At 36.6% G+C, this 21,626-nt stretch overlaps 2 protein-coding genes across 2 annotated transcripts; one reads left to right on the top strand and one right to left on the bottom strand.

The window, feature by feature from the left end:
• Positions 1 to 597: 597 nt before the first annotated feature.
• LOC146894836 (olfactory receptor 6K3-like) lies at positions 598 to 1,029 on the top strand. The gene has a single exon (XM_087906000.1). It carries the CDS (start codon positions 598 to 600, stop codon positions 1,027 to 1,029), a length of 432 nt encoding a protein of 143 aa, XP_087762126.1.
• A 9,629-nt stretch (positions 1,030 to 10,658) lies between these two features.
• Or6k6 (olfactory receptor family 6 subfamily K member 6) lies at positions 10,659 to 11,615 on the bottom strand. The gene has a single exon (XM_048436373.1). The coding sequence runs from the start codon at positions 11,613 to 11,615 to the stop codon at positions 10,659 to 10,661; it is 957 nt and encodes a 318-aa protein (XP_048292330.1).
• Between the last annotated feature and the right edge of the window lie 10,011 nt (positions 11,616 to 21,626).

The raw sequence follows: 21,626 nt of genomic DNA, 5'->3' as shown, positions 1-21,626 counted from the left end.
GAAAAGGAAACTTTTGGTTGAAATTAGCTGACGAAATTCCTCTCAGAAAGGATCACAAGACTGAATGGATCATGAACCCAATGTTTTTACACTTGAGGAGGAGTTTTATCAGTTCTGGATCAAATGATATTACATCAAAAATGATTTTCTGCATATAGCTTCTTCTTGACTGCCCACATTTCTGGTCACTTCTCTGGATACAGAGCAGTTTTGCTTGTCAAAATGAGGGATGGGTTGAGCTAAATTGATATCATACTGTTTGTCTCTGTAAATCATCTTTATGTAATTAGATTATGTAGTGGAAGGCAGTTTCTAAACTGTTATCCTTTACTAAAATTGACAAATTCTTGGGCAATGATATATGCCAAATTTTATTTACAAATTGTAGTTGTTTTATTTAAAAAGCAGAATAATTGACAACTAGATACACTTTGTAAAATTTTTGAAATCTGACAATAATACTTTATCATGTATTTTATTTACTTGGCTTAATATTGAAACTATTTAGATGGTTAAAATTTTGTATATTTGTCCTTTTACTTGAGTGCTGATTGTACTGATTGTATTCCTTCAGCCTGCTAATAAACTGCTGAAAATATGGAAAAGGAGAATCAGACAAAGGTGATAGAATTCTATTTTTGTGATTTCCCTCAGATTGAGGATGGTGGCCTTTTGTTCTTCATCCTTCTGCTTTGTATTTACATGTTCATTGTTGTTGGAAACTCCATGATCTTCTTGGCTGTTCAGCTGGATGTCCGTCTGCACAATCCCATGTACATTTTCATCAGCATCTTTTCCTTCCTGGAGATTTGTTATACCACAGTGACCATTCCCAGAATGCTCTACAGCATAGTCAGCAAAGATAAAATCATCTCCTTTGTTGGCTGCCTGCTGCAGATGTATTTTTTCCATTCCTTTGGAGTCACAGAAGGCTTGGTCCTCACAATAATGGCCATCGACAGGTATGTTGCCATCTGCTACATTTCTCTGCTACATTCCAGCCTCTGCTGGAGAAGATCATCGCACTAATGTTTGCTGTCCTTGCCCCATTTTTCAATCCTATAATCTATAGCCTGAGGAACAAAGACATGAAAGATGCCATTCAGAAAGTGTTCTGTTCTGAAAAACCATTCATTGTGTCTGGGACCTAATGGGAGTTTACCCATGCCAGTTCAAAATAGCTCATCCTCTTCATATGGTTTTAAAGCAAATAACTCTAATATTATAAATAATGCAGTGCCACCTTTTCCAAGCCAATTATGGATCATGACCTAAGGGATAATAATATTTACAATTGGCACAGCTAAACTATTCTTTTGTGTATGTTTTCACTTTATACTTAGAATTGATTGGTTATTTACATAGTCATTTATAAAATCTTAACAAAATCCACATGACTGAGATTATTTGGGCTTGAGGAAGGAACATGACACTCTGATTTTAGTTCAAGGACATTTGCTATACTCTTTCTTTTTAGTTTGTGATAAAATGCCATGATTAGTTGGCACACAGTCACTGGCATGTGTTTGCTGCTATTATGTCTTCTGTGTGACTTTGTGTTGATTTCAAGATTTCTTTACAAAGATTCTAGCATTCTTTTTTTTGAGACAGGGTTTTCCTGTAGCTTTGGAGCCTGTCCTGGAACTAGCTCTTGTAGACCAGGCTGGACTTCTACTCACAGAGATTCCTCCTGCCTCTCTCCCGAGTGCTGGGATTAAAAGTGTGTGCTACCACTGCCCTGATGATTCTAGTAGTCTTAAAGATCAAGTAGTTTGAGTATGCTTCCTTGAGAATTAAAAACTGTAAACATAAAACATTCAAACAGTTATAGTAGATATTTTAAAAAAATTGTAACTGTAGATGGCTCTGTGGTTAAGTGTTTATGTTCCTCTGATTAAGTGTTCTATATTCTTTTTTAAATCTGCCCAGAAATGACCCTTCTGTCTCTCTTGATATATTCCTTCTCCTTATCTTCTTGTTTTCCTCCTAATTCATTTATTCTTGATGTTTTCCTTCTAATTTTATCTTTATTTTTCCTTATTTTCTCATTTTTCTCTCTTTTTTCCTCTACAGTTTATATACCCAAACAAAATCTTTCAGGCAATACAGATGTTACAATGTGGTTACATTCTGATTTTCAAGTAAATTATTACATTGAGTCCAAGTGAAAACCAGAATGTTTTTCATATTCCTTTCATAATTAAACATTTTACATATTACAGGTGAAAACTGAATTATCCCCAAGAACCTACATGAATTTATACCTAACCCACTTGTAGAGTAACAGAGTGTAAGCAAGATATTCTTATCAGCCAGATGTTTTACTGGCAGACTGCATTTTGCAGTTACAAAGAAAAGATCAATCACTTTATTACTTATCTTAGAAGGTAATCTTATAAGGAATCTTAAAGGAATCACAAACCTAAATTTTATGCATGAAAATCAATCAGTCAGCTCAGCTTTAAATCTTCAGTATGCAGACTCACTCATCAATAGTGTTTTATATCAGAAGACTGAGGGCAGAGATGTGTATAAGGAATTAATCATCACCTTTGGTCATCAACCAATCCTAGCAAGAAAGGCACATCATCTAATGATGATTGGGCTTTTTTTTTCTTGTTCCCTGACCTTAAAGAGTTCCTCACTCAACTATCTGCCTTTTTAAAACTTTCCATCGTTTCTTCTTGAGTTTTCAACTCAAAACTATTTGACAAAGATATCTTAGTCTAATTTTAAGTTATTTTCAAAGTTTTGTTTCTTCAATAATTTGCTCTGAAACCTATGAATATACCTCCCAACATTAAGATTAAAAGAATTTAAGCTAGCTTGGCTACAGGGACTCAATTCTTTTTCTTAATCATTAACCTAAACCTCAGTCTATACTGCTCCCCAGTAGAACCTCAATTGTTCTATCTGTGCAACATTTGCTTTTTTATATTTTTATCATCAAAACTCTATTTAAACTAACATTATTATTATGAATTAGACAGTACAGCTTAGGAAGAAATTATCTTCATAATAATCCACAGGCAAAAATGCCCAACAGAACAGAATGTATCCATTAGATAAACATACTGCATTACAGGCAGTGGGGATCTCTTCGCATCCATCCACACCATGACAGATATCAGAGAAAGATGGCAGCAGCAAACATGTAAAGGCACAGCAGAAGCAAAAGACATTCTGCCGTCTGTGGTCTCAAGGGCTTTCCTATCAGAGACTCACCCATTGGTGATTCACCTCTTGGTGGAATGACACCTTGCACTTCAATTACCATCCACTGCTCGTTTGACATGGTCACTGGCAAAATATCAAACTTATTCTAATACCTTTCCCATTTCACAGTATCTACTTAGGAGCTACATAATATAGGATAGTTAACTAATCTTGTCTATTTAGTTTTAGAGTTTTACTGTGTCATCCAGGCTGGTCTCACTCACAATCTTCCTTCCCTAATCTCCTGAGTGATGGGATTACAGGCACATACTACCACACTTGACATAACCAAACCTTTGAAGCTTCAGTTACTTTATTTGTAAAAGGAGATAAAACTGGTAACCAATCTAAGAATGTAGTATGTATCAAGTTAGTTGTATATTGAAACCTTCAACATGGTGTGTTGCATGAAGTGCTCAATAAACATTTCTATCACAAAAAAATAAAAGGAGTTTATATTTCTTTTGCAGAGGACCTGAGCTTGCTTCTCGGCATCCATGTCAGACAGCTCACAATGACATGTTACTTCAGTCTGTGCCTGTGAATGACTAGGAGTTAGACAGATTCTTGATAGGTAGAGAGACCACAGATAGGTAACAAAGATGGTGAACTTCTTTTTCTTAAAAAAAATTGCATTATAAATAATACCATTCAAAATTTCCACTTCCTCCCCTCCTCCTATTTCCCTCCCACTTCCCCCATGCACTCTCCTTCCTTCTCCTCCAGTCCTAAGAGAGGACAGGGTACCCTGTGGGAAGTCCAAGGCCCTCCCCCCTCCATCCAGGCCTAGGAAGGTTTACATCCAAACAGATTAGAATCTCAAAAAGCCAGTATATGCAGTAGAAACAAATCCCTGTGCCAATCTATTTGACAAGAACTTTAAGGCTTTGAAGATGGTGAACTTCTGACTTCTTCCTGATCTGAGAAAAAGGTGTGGATGCTTGAGACCTGAGGCCTGGTGCTGCTGACAGAGTACTCCCTGCCAAAGAACACGGATTGGGAAATGTTTATTCAAAACTGTGGGCCTATCAGTAGCTAGTCTTTGTTCAAACTGACCAAACATCGACACCTCATAAAGACACATAAAACTTCCAGCTGTAAAGGAGAAAAAGAACCCACTCTGCTTTGTAGGGAATCTTTCTTTCTGTGTACTGTGTTGTTGCACTGTGTGTGTGTGTGTGTGTGTGTGTGTGTGTGCACCTTGTGTGTGTGAGTGTCTGTGTGCATCTTGTGTACGAGTGTGTATGTGTGCCTTGTGCATGTATGTGTGTACAACTTCTGTATGTATGAGGGTGTGTGCATGTTTAAGTAAATACATGTGTTTTGTATGCATTTGTATGTCTCTGTGTGTACATGTTTCTTCACCTTTAATAAAAGTGTTCGTGTTTAATATTTCTTTGCTGTCAGCATGTATATTGAATACTTTCTTCTTACCTTTAGTCCTGTGACTGGCAGTGAAAATGAACCCATTCCAGATCCCCAGAAAATAACATGAAGAGTTCTGACACCTTCCTCTGGCCCCTGAGAACACCCACATATATGCAGCACATACTCACACAAATACAAATTAAAAATAAAAAAAAATTAATTCTGATAATATTAAGATGTTCAACCTTTTGTCATACTCCATTAAAATGTCATGCCATCATCATAACTCATTGTCATAATTTGCATAATTTTGCAGGTTTGGTTTGCTCCTCCATTCTCTGCCCTAGATCTTATATTTGCCTATCATAAATTTTATATTTTGATGTCTTGTTCAGACTTCTTTCCTTTCTTCCTACAAAACTACTCCAGGAGTGTTAGGAATAAAGTAAAATCCCAAGAAAAATGATTTTACCTAGCTCTTATGAAGAAAATAGCAAAGCTGGAAACAGTTGCAAAAGATCTTAAAAGAGAAAGAGGCCATCTAGTGGTATGAAAACGCTGTCGTCAATAGTATGAAAGTTTTCTTTTAATCTTCTCTTTTCTATGTTTTGAAAACAAGGTGCAAAAATGGTATTTTTGACACTGTAAACTCTAAGTGCATTAGTGTCACAGGTAAATTTAGTCCATACCCATCATGAAAGAAACTTCATTTCACAGCTCATCAGGTCTACTATAAGGAAAAGAAGGCAGAATTATTCTATGATCCATAGCAATTGAACGCCTAACAATAAATAGTGTTTTCTAGACATTGAAGCTTCATCCAGAAGTCTCATCAAGAAGGTTTTGTAAATAAGAACACCAATGTGTATGTGGGAAATCTCCTCAAGTACCTGCCTTTTCGTGAAGAGCTTCAAGTAATCAATGGCTGATGGGGGAGGGGATAGGGTAGGTAATATTTTTTTCAATAAGAGCATCCTGATAGGTTATTCCATCCAAATTTCAACCCTAAAATCATATGCAACATTAAATTGACTCAGTAAATTGTGTGTGTGTGCGCGCATAGCTGTACCTGTGTGTCTATGTGTGTGCATGAGGTGAGTATGTGCGTAAAAGAATAATGATTAAAGAAGAGGTCAAGAATTTCAGAGTAAGTAGAGGTGTTGAAAGAGGGGGGTGAGGCAGAAATAATATATAACATATTTATGCATGAAATTCTCAAATATAAGAATAATTTGAACTAAAAAGAATGGAATATCTGTAGTATTTCAGACAGACTAAAACTCTCGCACAATGGGGAAATCTAAAGCAGGGACACCTAACTCTAATTTTAGACTGAGCCCCAGAAGCTGGTCCCACACAAGCCCAGGGAACTCAGTTCTCCTTACTCTGCCTCATGCCTGTTAAAACAAGCTTTCTTCTACATTTTTATGAACCCTTTGACAGTCAGAGGGCACATCTTTGTATAGAAAAAAAGAAAGATAATTTTCTTTGGTAATAAAATTTGAATTAATTTAAAAAAAAAACACTGACATATTTAAGATCTTAGTTGTTACTGAATCTTTTATTTTATAGATTAAATTTCCAAACATCATATGATCGTTGAAGCTAAAAATCTTATAATCTATTTATAAATCAATCGATTTTATCATTCTATTTAATGGCGTTTAACAATATTTTTATGATTTTTAAACTTAACATTTAGAACTCCTTTTAAAATATGTTTAAATGGGACATGTACTATTTTTGATTTTTAAGTGTCTCAATTTCTTGATTCAACACAATTTCCATAAGTTCATAAAATAGCATTATAATATTAAAAGAAAATTATAAATATATCAAATTCCATAGCCTTTCCTATGTTTAATGTGATTAATGTAGTAAAAGGCATCTTAATGTCAGAAGTCTAATAGCTTGAATTATGGTATTTCTGACTGTAAAATTCATCTCAACTTGACCATGTTTAAACAAGGTTTAATTGAAACCATGTTTAAATCAGTTGCTCAAATACAGATTAAAAGTTGGAATTATATGGTCCATTTGATATCCTAACAGATGAACATATCTTAAATTTTTATTCTAAAATACGAATGATAGATTTTGATTTTTTTCAAATACTTGCGTACTTAGCTCGAGGGCTATGTGGAATTTAAAGGATGCTAAAACAGCACATTATTATTATGTGAGTTATATTCTACCAATGAAGCAAATATTTACTGAGGCTGCTATATCAAGCAATATGAAGGATACTAAAGATACAGTGGACAAAATATCTCCTTCAAGCAATATGAAGGATACTAAATATACAATGGACAAAGCATCTCCTTGTCTTTATATACCCTCTAGTTGAAAAAGAGGAGATTATTTTTTATTTATTTTATTAATTTTCATAAATTTCTTAGTTCATTCTTTTTTAACTTTTTTATTACTTTATAAATAATACCAATCAAAATTTCCACTTCTCTCCTGCTCCCCCACATATCCTCCCCCTCCCCCTCCAGTCCTGAGAGAGGGCAAGGTACCCCGCCCTGTGGGAAGTCCAAGGTCCTCCCCACTACATCCAGGCTTAGGAAGGTATGCATCCAAATAGAATAGGATCCCATTTTTTAGTGTAAAAAAAAGCACCTTTTATAACATTATACATTATATGACTATGTGTTGGGTGAGAAACAGAAAAGGAAACATATAATAAGTTTATCTAAAGTGAGTTGGACTCCTTAATTTAGGATTGGTCAAGTTAAACCTCTTTTAGAATGTTAAGTATAAGCAAAACATACAAGCAAAGGAAATGGCCAACAGAATTGAGAGAGCATTCGGGCACCAGGAGAAGTCAACAGAAAGCCAAAAGGGTCGTGTTTAAAGAATCAGATTCTCTTGAGCCTGAAGTGCAGTGTGTCTGAGATAGGTCTCTGGAAAAGCAGAGTCAGGAAATGAAAAGAGGGTAGCTCCCAGGGATTTGAGGGCTTTGTGAGATTTAGATTTCCATGATTTCCTTTGAACTCCGAGGATCCAGGACAGCAATTTGAGCAGAGGAGAAATGTTACCTGCTGCAAAGCTTAACAGAATGGCACTTCCTCCTGTGGTGAGAGAACTGTACTAGATGGCACGGGTAAAACCCTGGGTTGTTAGGAATCACGCTGAGACATGATGTTGTCAAGTGTATTAAGACAAGTTTGCATGCAGTGGTTATTTTAAAATAATCTCTTTTATGGAGTTTTACTACCAACCCAGCAGAAAATGTTGATAACATAAAACAAGTAGGAATACAGAGGAAGCTGGAGGGGGAAAATGAGGAATGAAAATGATCATATTTCATTCTATACATGCACATAGAAGATATAGAACAAAGTTTCCAAAACTAAGTGGGACTTTATTGATTATGATCCCAATGAAGATATATTTCAAATTATAATTTAAAAGAAAAGTGTGTGTGCTTGGATATTCAGTATCCAGTGATAGATATTTTACAAATATTCTTTGCTTGTGTTTCTTGTGAAAATTTCCATTTTTTCCCTTCTCTCCTCATTTTGTTTCACTGGGGACTTTTCAATTTTTGTTTTCCAGAATCCTGGGTTTTGAAACCTGGGCCTGAGATGTGCAAGATAAATGCTCTGTCATCAAGCAGCATCCTGAGTCTCAATAACTATTTTTAAGTTGACTTTACCATAAAGCAACTGATATTTACCCTGAATTTATGAACAAAATTAAATTTTTCTCTAATTCCGGTTATCTTTGGCTTTTAAAGTATGTTTCCATTTTTAATTTTTGAAAAATCTACAGTTTTTAACTTTTTTACCTTAAAATATTTCTATTTTGTTCTATTTGATAATTTAAATGCAATGAAGGAGATATACAATGGCTTGTCAATGTGATATGACTTTCAGATGGTATATTTTCTGAAACATTTTAATAAGATTAAAAACAATAAAAATAAATAAGGGACAAAGAGTTTTTTGATGAAGTGGGTTGAAAATTGAAGACTTTAGAAGTACCTGCCAGGAACATATTACAAAATCATTTTTCAGATTTACTTATAGGAAACAGCTGAACCAACTATATTCACCACGTGCCATTGAGTGCAGAAGAGGCAAAGGAAGAGTTAATGAGGTAATTTGGGGGTAAAAAGTATAAAGCTTCAAATTTTAGGCTATGAGATGCTGAATTCAATCAAATACACACATATCAGCCTTGAATAGATTGAAGTATGTAGTTAAATTCTCAGAATATTATTCTTGACATTGCAGAACAGAAGATAGAAAACAATACAAAAACAGACGAGGAGGAGGAGTGAAGTGCCCTCTGTGAAATAAGGTCTTCTGAACATGGAATGCCTATTGCATCCAGGAACTCTCAGTAGCTACATCTACTGGACAAGATCTAAAGATCAAGTCAGTCAAGATTCCAGCATAGATTAGGAGGTGCATTCTAAGCCCATCCCTCTCCAAGGACATATTGACATTTGGTACCTACTGGGGGGATAATCTTTCTTATTGAGAGGGTGGCCACTGGCAGGCTTTGCATGCTCCATTGGATGGCTCCACACCCATGAACATTGGACTTAGTTATCAAAAATAATAATGAAAGAAGATATGAAGCTGTGAAGGGATATGGGGGGAGTTGGGCTTCGGGGATGGATATGATATTTATCACTGTACACACGTATGAAATTCTCAGAGAATAAAAATGCTAAATAAAACTACATGAGTATTAAGGATAGTATCCCACATGTAATGTGAATTCTGGAGTATATTGTAACAAAAGTGGAAATAGAAAGGATATTTTAATACACATAATCAGAACTCTTTGGTTATGGAACAACTCACTCTCCAAAAAGAAGTAGGTTAAAGAGAAAATCTCTCATAATTTCACACATTAGCAATTTGAGATAGAACAAAATCTGTGATTTTTCCAGTCTTTTATCATTGTACCTATGTGTTTTGGATCAATCAGTTGTTTGCTTATAGTTGGCTAATCTGCACTTGAGCCTGTGGTCTTTTACTACTAATGACTTAGTTGAGTTTGTTCATCTAGGGACTAGGTAGCCTGCAGTGTATAAGTGTGTGAGGTCATCTGGGATTTGATGAGGTAAGTCAGCATGCAGATGTTCTTATGCGGAGGCTTCACATACATGAGCCAGATTCCTGAATCCCGGAGGTGGCAAAAGAGAACCGAGTTCCCAGAGATGTCCTCTGACCTCTTCATATACAACATATAGGCCTGTATCTGCACAAGTACCTGTGCACACACACACACACACACACACACACACACGCACACGCACACGCGCACACGTGAGAGGGAGATAAAAATAAATAATTTAAAACGATTGTTGCAAGCTACTTACCTAACATTCAGAATGTCATGAAACAAGTTTGAACTTTATTTCCAAATTTTATTTATCAATATTTAGATAATGGTGATTGTGACAAGTTTACTTAAGTATGTTTAAATTACAAGGCAATGTGTATGTAAGAAAATGTTTTAAGTAGTAACATGAAATATAGTAGGCTACCCAGGCTGCTCTTTAGAAACCACTTTGAACCTGAAATCCTATAATGTATCATGCAATCACCAGTCCATTTTTGCTGAACTGAGTATGTAGCTAATTGAATTACATAAGCAGAAAGTGGAGAATATTTATCTTCTGTATCAGGAAGCAGTACTTGAGCAATGAAGGATGACAGGGAAATCTAGTGCTGGAAAAGCAAGAGAGAATATTAACATCCGCGATTTCCAGAACTATTTCATGTGCTGTGTGTCTTGGACCCTGCTCTTTGCCTCATTAACACATGGAATCACAGAAGACGAGTGAAGGAACAACACTAATATAGTATGGGGTGCTATGTCAACTTGTGCTTAAAACAGGAGTATCAGCACATACTGCTTTAGCCGTTATGAGTCTGGTAGACATTCTGTAAATAAGTGGCCACTTATGAACTAGAGGTGCAGTTCATCATGCCTGTTAACAGCAGAAGAACAAGCATCTGTGGCAATAGAAAAGGAGCATCATCAGAGTCTCAAAAAGCAACAGTGAGATTCTGAACTTCCAGATGGGTTTTATTATCAGGAATGAAGGTCTATTTCTGAGCCCGGCCATCTCTCTTCTGATGAAAAAGCCTCCCAATGGCATCTTTCATTTCCTTGTTTCTTAGACTATAAATGATGGGGTTGAGAAATGGAGCAAGGATAACGAAAGTGACAGCAATTACTGTGTCCCAGAAGACTGAGTATGTAGCAGAGAATCTCAAATACATGACAGCCACACTGCCAAAAAACAGGAGAAAAACAGCAAGGTGGGCTGCACAAGTAGAGAAAGCCTTGTGTCTCCCTTGTGCTGAGGGCATCCCCAAAATCACCACAATAATCCGGATATAGGACAGTGCAATTACAAGGAAGGAGGCCAGGATCTCTACTGCATGGATGGCATCCACGATGACCACCAGAGATGTATCTGTACAAGCCAAACTGAGCACAGGGGTGAAATCACAGAAGATCTGATGGATCTTGTTGGAGCCACAGAAAGGCAGAGTAGCAATCCATGCAATCTCAGGCAGTACCAGAAGGAAGCCACAAAAACAGGATCCAGCTGTTAGTTGGATACAAAGTCTGGAAGTCATGATAGTTGGATAACGGAGAGGATAGCAAATAGCTATGTACCTATCAATGGACATTGCTGTTAGAACACAGCCTTCTGTGATACCCAACGAGTGGAAAAAGTACATCTGCATGAGGCAGCCAGCTAGGGAGATAGTCTTCTTCTCACTTACTAGGCTGGAGAGCATCTTGGGAATGGTAGTTGTGGTATACCAGATCTCCAGGAAGGACAGCACACTGATGAAGAAGTACATGGGTGTGTGCAGGGCCATGTCCAGCTGGACAGCAACAAAGATCACTAGGTTCCCTGATATGATGAATGTATAGACAAGAAGCAAGAGAATGAAAAACAAAAGGCCACCTTCATACAGAGGTGGGAATACAGAGAAGAGGAACTCAGTTACCATAGTTTGATTCCAGTTGGCCACGAACTGGCTCATCTGTGAAGGTAAGAAAAGACATAAGGAACTTCTAAGAACTGCAATGTTGCTTACAAATAGGTTCCTTTCTGTATCTAGTTACTTATGTTGAAGATAGAACGATTTCTAAGCTACATAATTCCACAACAGAAGCAGTTGAAACATTTGTAAGACTACCTAATCTCAGTGACTTTTCTCACAGTCATAGTTTTATATGAAGAAAAATAATTGACTCAGAAGTTTCGTCTCAGAAAAAATATTTCCTGGGGATTCATCCATTTTCAGGGTTGCTCCCCAGCCTTACCCTCAACCTCTGCGTGACTAGCTTCAAAACTTGCACTTTGATCTTCAAATATTTTGCTTTTCTATTCTTTAGGAGGGAAATTAGGTAAAACAAAGAAAGTATCAGGAACACTTAAGACAATAATTTTATTTGTTTCTCTTTAACTTTTTTCTCCACTACACAGTACCTGAGCCTGACTTGACTATCAATTTCTGGATTTCTATATTTCTGAATTCTATGACTTAAACTGGAAGGTCTGGGTGTAGATTTGTCCACTCTCCACCTTCTCTGTAGCTTTTCTTTCTCCCCTCTCCATAATTAATATGATAATTGTTCAAATTAAGAGGCTCTCTAGAATTGCTTTGTACCTAATTAGTAGCCAGCTCTGGACAAACTTATAGCTGCTCCCCACACAACCACCCATCCCTCTCCTACAGAGGTTATGTCTAAGAAAGAAAGGAAAAACATCATTCTCAATTTTTAAAATCATACCTACCATGACAATGGCTATCTTTGGGGAGGGAAGCCCCAAAAAATTAAGTGCAGCAAAACTAAATTAGCATATACTTGTTAGGTAATAGACAATCAAATTTCTTGCAGTGCTAGTTAGACTTAGTGAAGGCAATATGCACTCCCTCTCAACTTTGCTGTCTCAATATCTCATTTCCTGCTATCCATAACTCTAAGGCATCATTCTCCAGATGAATTTCCCTAAACATGACTTCTGTCTCTCTTTTCCTTTTCAAAAGGTTCAATTTAAAACCTTAAAAACCTTTTAAAACCTTAAAAAAGGTTCAAGGTAAAAATTCAGAACTATCAGTTTCATAATCGCTGTCTCTCTAATGTAGTTTCAAACAAATTTTGGAAACAACTATCATGAAAATCATTATTTCCACAAATACCACTATCTTATAGTTTTATTTTTGAAAAGTTCATTTTTTTTTATCTTCTGGATCTACTTTTACCAAAATTTTGAGTGGCAATGTCTCATTTTCAAGTAAATCTTCAAGATTCTCCAGGTAGAGCCACCATTCTCATCTAACCTTACTTCAATTTTTTGTCTTTTTTATATCGAATGCCTCTTTTGTTGTATTTTAAATATTCACATTTAAGAATTATCTCCCCCCCAAAACTAAAACCTCCTTAATAGGAATTCCACAAGAAATGAAATGATTCCATTAATTAATTCTTCTTCATTGATAATATTAGTCATATATATTTCCTTTGTATGCATTCTATAATGTGGTCCTACCTCTGATGGATTAAGTTATTGTGACACTATAGAGAAACTGAGAACAAATTAAGGGAAAAAAGGTTTCAAATTAATGTAGCAAGGACTTAGAGCAGTAACTTAACACAAGTTTGCTTGTCCCAGAAGTCTATGGCCTTCTATTTAAGAATCCCTATATTTATCTTTACTGCTATCCTGAATTTAGTGTAATAGAGCAGATGTGATTTCTTCAGGGTATCAGAAGGAAATTAAAATAAATGTACTGGAGATTAGGAAAACTAGTTCATAGGAGATGCTTTTTGTTTTATTTGCCGAATTTTGAGAGAGGAAAAAAGAGAAACAGGCTTTGAAATGAAATAAGCAGTGGTGCTGAGTTGAAAAGCAGAACCTGCAAGGGAGAAGATGTCAGCAACTGGAGGTATCCTCCGACTATAGTATTCATTTCTCCATCCTGCCTTTGTATGGAATTTCTTTTCTGCAGAACGAGGCACTGAATATGCAGAGCAGGAGATGGCAGAGCTATGATAAAGGACAAGAAAATTCAGTGAAAAGTATCTCAAAGAAGTCCAACAATATGATTACTTTGTTGCTCTCAGCCTGAGGTTCCTCTCACAAGTAAGAGGTCTCATTATTTGTGATTTACACATTTGTTGATCTGACATTCAAGATTCTTTGATATGTGCCAAATACTCCCAAAGTTTCAAGAACTATAGAACAGTCAACAAAAATCATTCTTACTTATGAGACAGTAAAGGGTGGAAAATAATTTGTGGAATGACAGATAAGTAAGAGACTATACAGAGGTCACTCTACAAATATTATTTGTACAATAAAGAGATCTGATTTAGTGTTTAGTGATTAAACAAAAACATTAACTTGGTCTTTGACTTCCTAAAAGACTACAATTATTTGAACCAATAGAATTTTAGTTCTCAAAAGACATTAGCTATCAATGTCTTCATTATATCCCTAACCTTTATTCCTTCTAGTTTTTTGTTTTGCATTTTATGTCTCATAACCAAAATTCTTTACTAACACAAAGACACTCCAAAAACACAGGTCTTTTCCCTGTGAAGAAACAGCTAGTTTCTCAAGAGTAGAGGGTTTGCAGGAAGGAGCAGGTAAAGAAGAAAAGTCTCAATAGATGTTGAATTTCAATAACTGTCTGCACAACTTACCCTGTTTGAGGCCACAAAGCACTCCTCAGATCCTCTGTAGTCTGGGTAACTTATATATAAGCTGGCGAGTATATAGACGTATCTGAGTATTTCTTGGGGGACTACATAGAATGAAAAGATAGCCTTTCTTGGGAGTTTCACTTTAAACGATGCAGTATCTAAAAGAATCATCCTAAGCTTCTCCTCTAAGGGACAAATTAGGAAGAAAGTGTCACACAGTAATGAATGATCCCCTAGGACAATTCCCACGGATTCTCCTGTGACCTATCATTCAGATCAAGCACCAGTAAATGCAGTAGATAAAAAATTCACAATGAACTTTAAAGAAGACCCATTCAGAAAACATATCTTTCCTCTCAGTGACACATCCATTTCTGTTTCCTTTACCACCTATGCGCATATATATATGTATGTATATGTATATTTATATATAAAACTTTTCGAAAAGTACATGCTAGATAAATTCATACTAATTTAGAAACTTAGTTATTACCTTTTGTGTGTGTGACTGTTTTTTATTTTTATTTATTTATTTTATTTCCCAACCACAATTTTCCACTCTCCTCTCCTTCCATTCCCTCCCCTCCCCTCTCTTCTGCCACCACCCCCATCCAATCCTCTGTTTCTGTTCAGAAAGTGGCAAGCCTCCAATGGGTATCAACAAAGCATGACATACCAAACTGAAGTAGGACCAAGCACCTCCCATTATATTAAGACTGGATAAGGAGACCTAGTATGAGGGACTGGTTCCTGTCCAAATGATAATGACAGACCCTGCTACCATTGTTGGAGGTCTCACAAGTAGACCAATGGTAAAGGAGTGTATTTCTGGGTCAAGCAGAAACCTGATGCAAAGGACACGCACGTGAATCTACAAGGATGACCCCAGATAAAACTCCTAGCAATAGTGAATACATAGTCTAAACTGGTCATCTCCTGTGATCATATTGGTGACTACCCCAATTATCATCAGACAACTTTCATCAAGCAAGTGATAGAACAGATGCAGAGAACCATAGCCAAACATTAGGCTGAGCTCATGGAATCCCCTTAAAGTGAGGAAAGATTGTAAGAGCAAGAGAGGCAAAGAATATCATAAGAAAACCCACAGAAACAACTAATTTAACTCATAGAAACTCACAGAGTCTGAATCAACAACCAGGAATCATGCATAGGACAGAGTTAAGCCCTCTACATGTATGAGAGCTACACAGTTTTTGAGTTTTAGACAATTTTTAAATTAAAATATATTTTGATCAGTATCTTATCCTCCTTCAAGTTTGTCCAGATTCTTTCCTCCTCTCTACCTATCCAACTTTAAGTTCAAAAAAAAAAAAAAAAAACAACCAAACATCTAATACAATGCTAATACAATAATGTCTTAGTTAGGGGTTCTAGTACTGTGAAGAGGCACCATGACCACAGCAACTCTTTTAAAGGAAAACATTTCCTTGTGGTGGGTTACAGTTCAGATGTTCAGTCCATTATCATCTCAGTTGGACATGGTGGCATGCAGGCATGCATGATGTTGAAGAAGGAACTGAGAGTCCTACATCTTGATCCGCAGGTAACAGGAAGTAGACTGACTCTACATTAAGTGAAGTTTGAGCAAAAGAGACCTCAAAGCCTGCCTGCACAGTGACATACTTCCTCCAACAAGGGCACATTCTCTGAGATTATGGGGGCCAATTATATTTAAACTACCACATGCAAAAATACACCCAAAACCTAGAAAACACAAAATATCACCCAAAAACAGAACCACAAAACACACACCCAAACTGTGGAGAGCATTATTTGCTGGTAATATACTCCTGAACATGAGATCTGCTTTATGGTGGATATACTCAGTATTGCTCCACAGGAGAAAACTGATTTTCCCTCTTCCTGCAGATATAAATGCAAATAAATTTGATTATTCTTAAAGCTCAATTCATATCAATTGAGTGAACATTAATTGATTAAAGTTATAATGCTGTAGCTACATCAGTAAATACAGAGGAAACTCTTCATGACTTAAAAGAAAACCTGTATGGTTTAAAAGAAAAAAATCTTTTACACAGTTTGACTAGCAGAAATATGACAAAATCCATCCAGCAGGTCATGAAGATGTGACACTGTGCCTCCAAGCTATGATATGAAGGCTGCACCTATAAAATCTCAACAACAAGGCTGAATAAACTTAGACAACTCAAACAACAGTTGGCATTCCAAGATAGACAGGAATATCTCTCAGGGCCTCATCCCTAGTTGAAGTGGGGGGTGTATGTTCTTGTGAGCAAGAGACAGAAAGTAGAGACAGAGTTAGGGATGACATAGAGATGAAGTAAATTACTCCACTGAGGAAAGGAAGAAGATTTGAGCACCTAAAGCAACAATCAGTAGAGGACTGTCCATACCCAACATGAACATACATCACAGAACATGCTCATAACTGAGCAGACTCACTAGGTTAGAAGAGAAACTTATTGATTTATAGTGAAGTAGAATACCAGCAGAAGCACTGTCTCTGCAAGAGAGGATATATAAAGTCTCAGAATACAGCAGATGATAAGACACTGAAGTAAAGAAAAGAATATGGTTGTCTTTAATCACTACCCAATCTTTAAAGTTAGTTTATTTGTTCATCAAATTCTTACTTAAGGTTGACATTTTAAAGATATTATGGTCATTTAGGGTTAATATCCAACTATGCATTAATATATTGATTGATTAAATTTGGCATCAGACAATTTTACACATGTATAAAATACATACAAACCACCCTCAATCCAAACCTCCCTACTAACTCTATTTCTCTTATTCCCTCATATCTTTCTTCTGTTCAATGTTTGGTTTGTTTTGTGACGTACTGAAATTAAACAGCTCTGTCTGTGGAACCATAGATTTGGAGCTGTTCACTGGAGTCTAGTAGACTCATTACAAAGACTTAATATAATCTTTGCAGTTATTAACTCACAATAACTCTAATTACCTGCACTGAGACTATTTAAGAGGGATTACATTTTTCTAAATTTTAAATGTATTTCAAACTTTTTCCTTTGTCTATAATCACAATGCCTTTTTTAAGGCTTAATAAATCTTTCCTGGTGTTCATATTTTTCTTCATAGGAAAAGAAAATATAATGAGGTGTTCATTTGGTGTTCTTCTACAATTACCTTCTTGGAAATATATATTAGATCTAATTCCCGTTTTAAAAAAAGAGGAAAATAATAAAAGGTAGAAGCATAAAAGAAGGAAAACATATTTCCTAACTTGTACCTCTGAAACATACGAGGAACTTTCCCGAACTCTCCGTGGGCTCACTTATATGTGCTTATCAACACACATTTTATGGAGAAGGAATAGTTGTTCTTGAAAGTTTTTATTTTCCAAGCCTTACAGGGAGACCTCTGGTGTCACCATAAAGTGACAGATTTCAGAGAGGAACCCATGCGTTCCCCCACTTCTAACAGCTCTGTGGTCTTTCGGATTGCTCTGAAGAAGTTCTACTGCAGTTGAATCAATCTCAAGTGCTTCAGAATTGTTCTGTGCTCACTGCTGTTGCAATGACTAGCGCAGAAGAGAAATTGGATTTTGAAACATGGGTTGTGAGCTTTATTCCTTTTGATCCCACTTTTTACCCTGACTCATTTTTATCTGGCCTTGTGTAACAGAAATAATTTTTTGCACGTTATATACAAAAAAAAAGCAATTATCAACTCTCATTTTCTATCTAGCCTGACTTAAAAATTCTAGCTTTCCATGTGTATGGAATCTTCATGATAAATAATTTGAAAGATGCTTCTCCTCCTGTACAGCCTATACCACTACTTCCTTCTTTTGTTGACAATGTGGCTCTCATGTGTCTGCGCTTCTCTGCCACTTTCTAACGTCCACTGGTGAGGATCATTGCACTGATGTTTGCTGTCTTCCCCAGTTTGCAGTCCTACGAACTCTAGCCTGAGAAACAAAGATTAAGGATGTCATTAAGAAAATGCTCTGTCCTCAAAAGATGTTCAGTGTCTCTGGGAAATAACATTAGTTTTTGGGAATGTTCTAAAATGTCTCTTTCTGTGCATGTTTTTAAAGATAATTCATTTGTGTAATTATTATGCATTCTTTTATTATGTTGTTAGTTTGATTTTTCCTAGTTTTTTCTACTTTTTTGTTGTTTTGCTTTTGATATATAATTCTTCTGTGTAGTGCTACCTGTTCTAGAACACACTTTCTAGACCATGCTGGATTTAAACTCCGAGATCTCCCCGTTTCTGCCTCCCAAGTGTTGGGATAAAAGGCATGTGCCACCACCACCCAGTTTTTTTTTCAATTTTCCAACCTAATGAACATCATTTGTTCTGACATGGTATCCTAAGGACTTCCAAAACTATACATGTTAACTACTCTTAAATAATATAATTAAAATAATAAGTATACTTGAATTTTTGAATTTTCAATGTAAAACATCAATCATAGTTTGTGATTTTTCTCAAACTATTTTGTATCTAGCTTTAAAAGTATAAGGAATTAAAATGATGCTAACATGCTATGTAGTAAATAGTTACTGAGACTGCTGTACCAGGTAATATTCTAGACACTGGTGACTCAATTGACAAATATATATATATACATATATATATAATTATGTTTTATAATAATTAATAATTACATATATTATACATCCCTGTCCTGTAAAACTACCAGTTTACAAAGGGTAAAGTATATTTTAAGGCATGGAAAAAAAGAAACAAGCAAAATTTTAGAAAACTATCAAGAACATGAAATTACAAACTTTTTGGAAAACAGAAAAGCAAATAAAGAAAAATGAGTTGATTAAGAGTAAACTGGGAGACTGTAGATTAAATAGATGGGTCAATCTGAAACTCATTTAGGATGCCACAAGACCTTGAAGAAAATGGGGGATATGCACATGGGTTAGTGGAGAGAGTATCCAGGTAATGGGTTAATATAAGTTATAAGAGTTAACAAGTATAGGGTTGAGGGTTGGGGGAGGAATTTTATAAGCGCAGGAATCCAAAAAAAAAAAAAAAAAAAAAAAGAGGGAAATGGTGCGGGAGAATTATCTGTATTCTGTCAATCATGTATTTTAATAAAACGCTGATTGGCCAGGCAGGAAGTATAGGCGGGTCAACCAGAAAGGAAGTAGAGGCGGAGTAATGAGAATATGATAAGGCTAGGGAGGAGAAAGGTTCCTTAGCCACTCCTGCACAGACCACTGAAGAGGCAGCATGTAACTTGCCCAGCTGAGAAAGGTACGGAGCCATTATGGCTAACATAGATGAGAATAATGGGTTAATATAAGTTATAAGAGTTAACAAGAAGCCTGACCTAATGGGCCAATCAGTTTATAACCTTATGGAGTCCTGTGTGTAATTTTTCTTTGTTGCTTGCCGGCTGTTGGGGTACTGGGAAGGACAGAAACCCCAACAAGCCAGCCCTCATACTACATATGGCGCCCAGACGTGGATAAATGAATCCACAGAAAGCCTGAGAAAGTTTGGGAAAGAATAGAGTAAAGCATGTTTTCTTGGTAGCAGCAATTTTTCGGTTCTGCTTTGCTTGCTAGAGGCAAGCAAATGCTCTCATCTAAGAGAGGCTTCTTGACTCAGCCTTAGCTGCAAAACCTTACAGCTCATTAAGAGGTCCTGCCACGAAACACTTAAATGCTGTTGGTGAAAAGCTGAACGCATGCTTTTCGGTTTTCAGTCGTAGCAGGAAAAAAGCTGTGCTGTTTTAAAATGCCGTCTTTCTGGGCCATCCTGCCAGGGCAAACTCTGACTCTTTCAGGCAGGCGGTCCGACTGAGTGTGGTCTGTGAGCAGAATGCTCCCTCCAGCTTACTTGCTAGCATGGACCTTGAAACGCCATAGAGTTGTGGCAACAAAAATGGCTACAGCCAGTACCTCCGCAGAGGCTGGAAAGCTAAGGATCTAGCCGTCAAAGCCACGGCTTTCTGTATTGTTTTGTAAATTAAAGGCTCATGTGGTCAGAAAAAGAGAGATATACAGTAAAGATAGATTCAAAGACGAAGAATACCTCTAAATGGTTTATAGTGTGTTAAAAATAAATGCAGGATAAAAGTTAAAGTTCTTAAAGTAAAAAGAGAGGAGTTGGGTGTGGTGTTACACACCTTTAATCCCAATGCCTGGGAGGCAGAGGTACATTGACCTCTGAGACATTAAGGGGCAGAGGTAGTTGACCTCTGTGACTTCAAGGTGTGGTAGCACACACCTTTAACCCCAATGCCTGGGAGGCAGAGACAGACAGATCTCTGAGTTCAAGGTACGGTAGCAAACACCTTTAATCCCAGCACTGGGGAGGCAGAGACAGAGGATCTCTGTGAGTTCAAGGACAACCTGGTCTACAGTGTTATTCCAGGACAAAGATATACAGAGAGCCTGTCTCAAAAAGTAAAAGTAAAAATAAAAGAAATAGAGGTTAAAGTAAAGCAACACAAAGATGGAAAATACAAAGAGAATCTTGATACTGTATGCCATTATGCTCTCTTTGAATTGTTTGATTGTTGAGGAAGGAGCAACAGCTGCTAAAAGACTTTTGTTTATAAATGCTGCTGAACTAACCCAAGATAGGTATTTTGAAAATACCTTGGCTTCAAAATTGAAGTCAAAAGGTATGTTACTTTGGAGAAGAAATTTTGCTTTAGTTTCCACAGAAAATGAGAAGCTGTGGATTCATTCTGAGTTAAGAAAAATCAGGTTCCATCAAGGGAGGCCACCTGAGAAATCTCCAACAGGAACAGATGGCCCAGATGTCTGAGTTCTACATCCATAACAGATTCAAGACTGCTGCCTGAGATGATCGAGACTCACAGGATACTCCAGTCATGACTTGATTATAACTCTAAATTTTCTTTAGGTCCCCATAAGATTATCAGCGCCCCCAACCAGCAGGAAGTAGCCTGAAATACTACGCCCACATTCCCAACAAATGGACTATGGGTATTTTCCTTTGTTTAAAAAAAAAAAGAGGGAAATGGTGCGGGAGAATTATCTGTATTCTGTCAATCATGTATTTTAATAAAACGCTGATTGGCCAGGCAGGAAGTATAGGCGGGTCAACCAGAAAGGAAGTAGAGGCGGAGTAATGAGAATATGATAAGGCTAGGGAGGAGAAAGGTTCCTTAGCCACTCCTGCACAGACCACTGAAGAGGCAGCATGTAACTTGCCCAGCTGAGAAAGGTACGGAGCCATTATGGCTAACATAGATGAGAATAATGGGTTAATATAAGTTATAAGAGTTAACAAGAAGCCTGACCTAATGGGCCAATCAGTTTATAACCTTATGGAGTCCTGTGTGTAATTTCTCTTTGGGATTTGCC

The sequence above is a fragment of the Myodes glareolus genome, chromosome 5 (genome assembly GCF_982192425.1).
Source record: "Myodes glareolus chromosome 5, mMyoGla1.1, whole genome shotgun sequence".
NCBI lineage: Eukaryota > Metazoa > Chordata > Mammalia > Rodentia > Cricetidae > Myodes > Myodes glareolus.
Note: the sequence above shows the minus strand (reverse complement) of the source record. Positions and strands in the feature narration are given on the sequence as shown.

What these genes read in the sequence shown, in the direction of transcription:
- LOC146894836 (XM_087906000.1), top strand. Translation starts at nt 598, where the DNA reads ATGGAAAAGGAGAATCAGACAAAGGTGATAGAATTCTATTTTTGTGAT.
- Or6k6 (XM_048436373.1), bottom strand. Translation starts at nt 11,615, where the DNA reads ATGAGCCAGTTCGTGGCCAACTGGAATCAAACTATGGTAACTGAGTTC.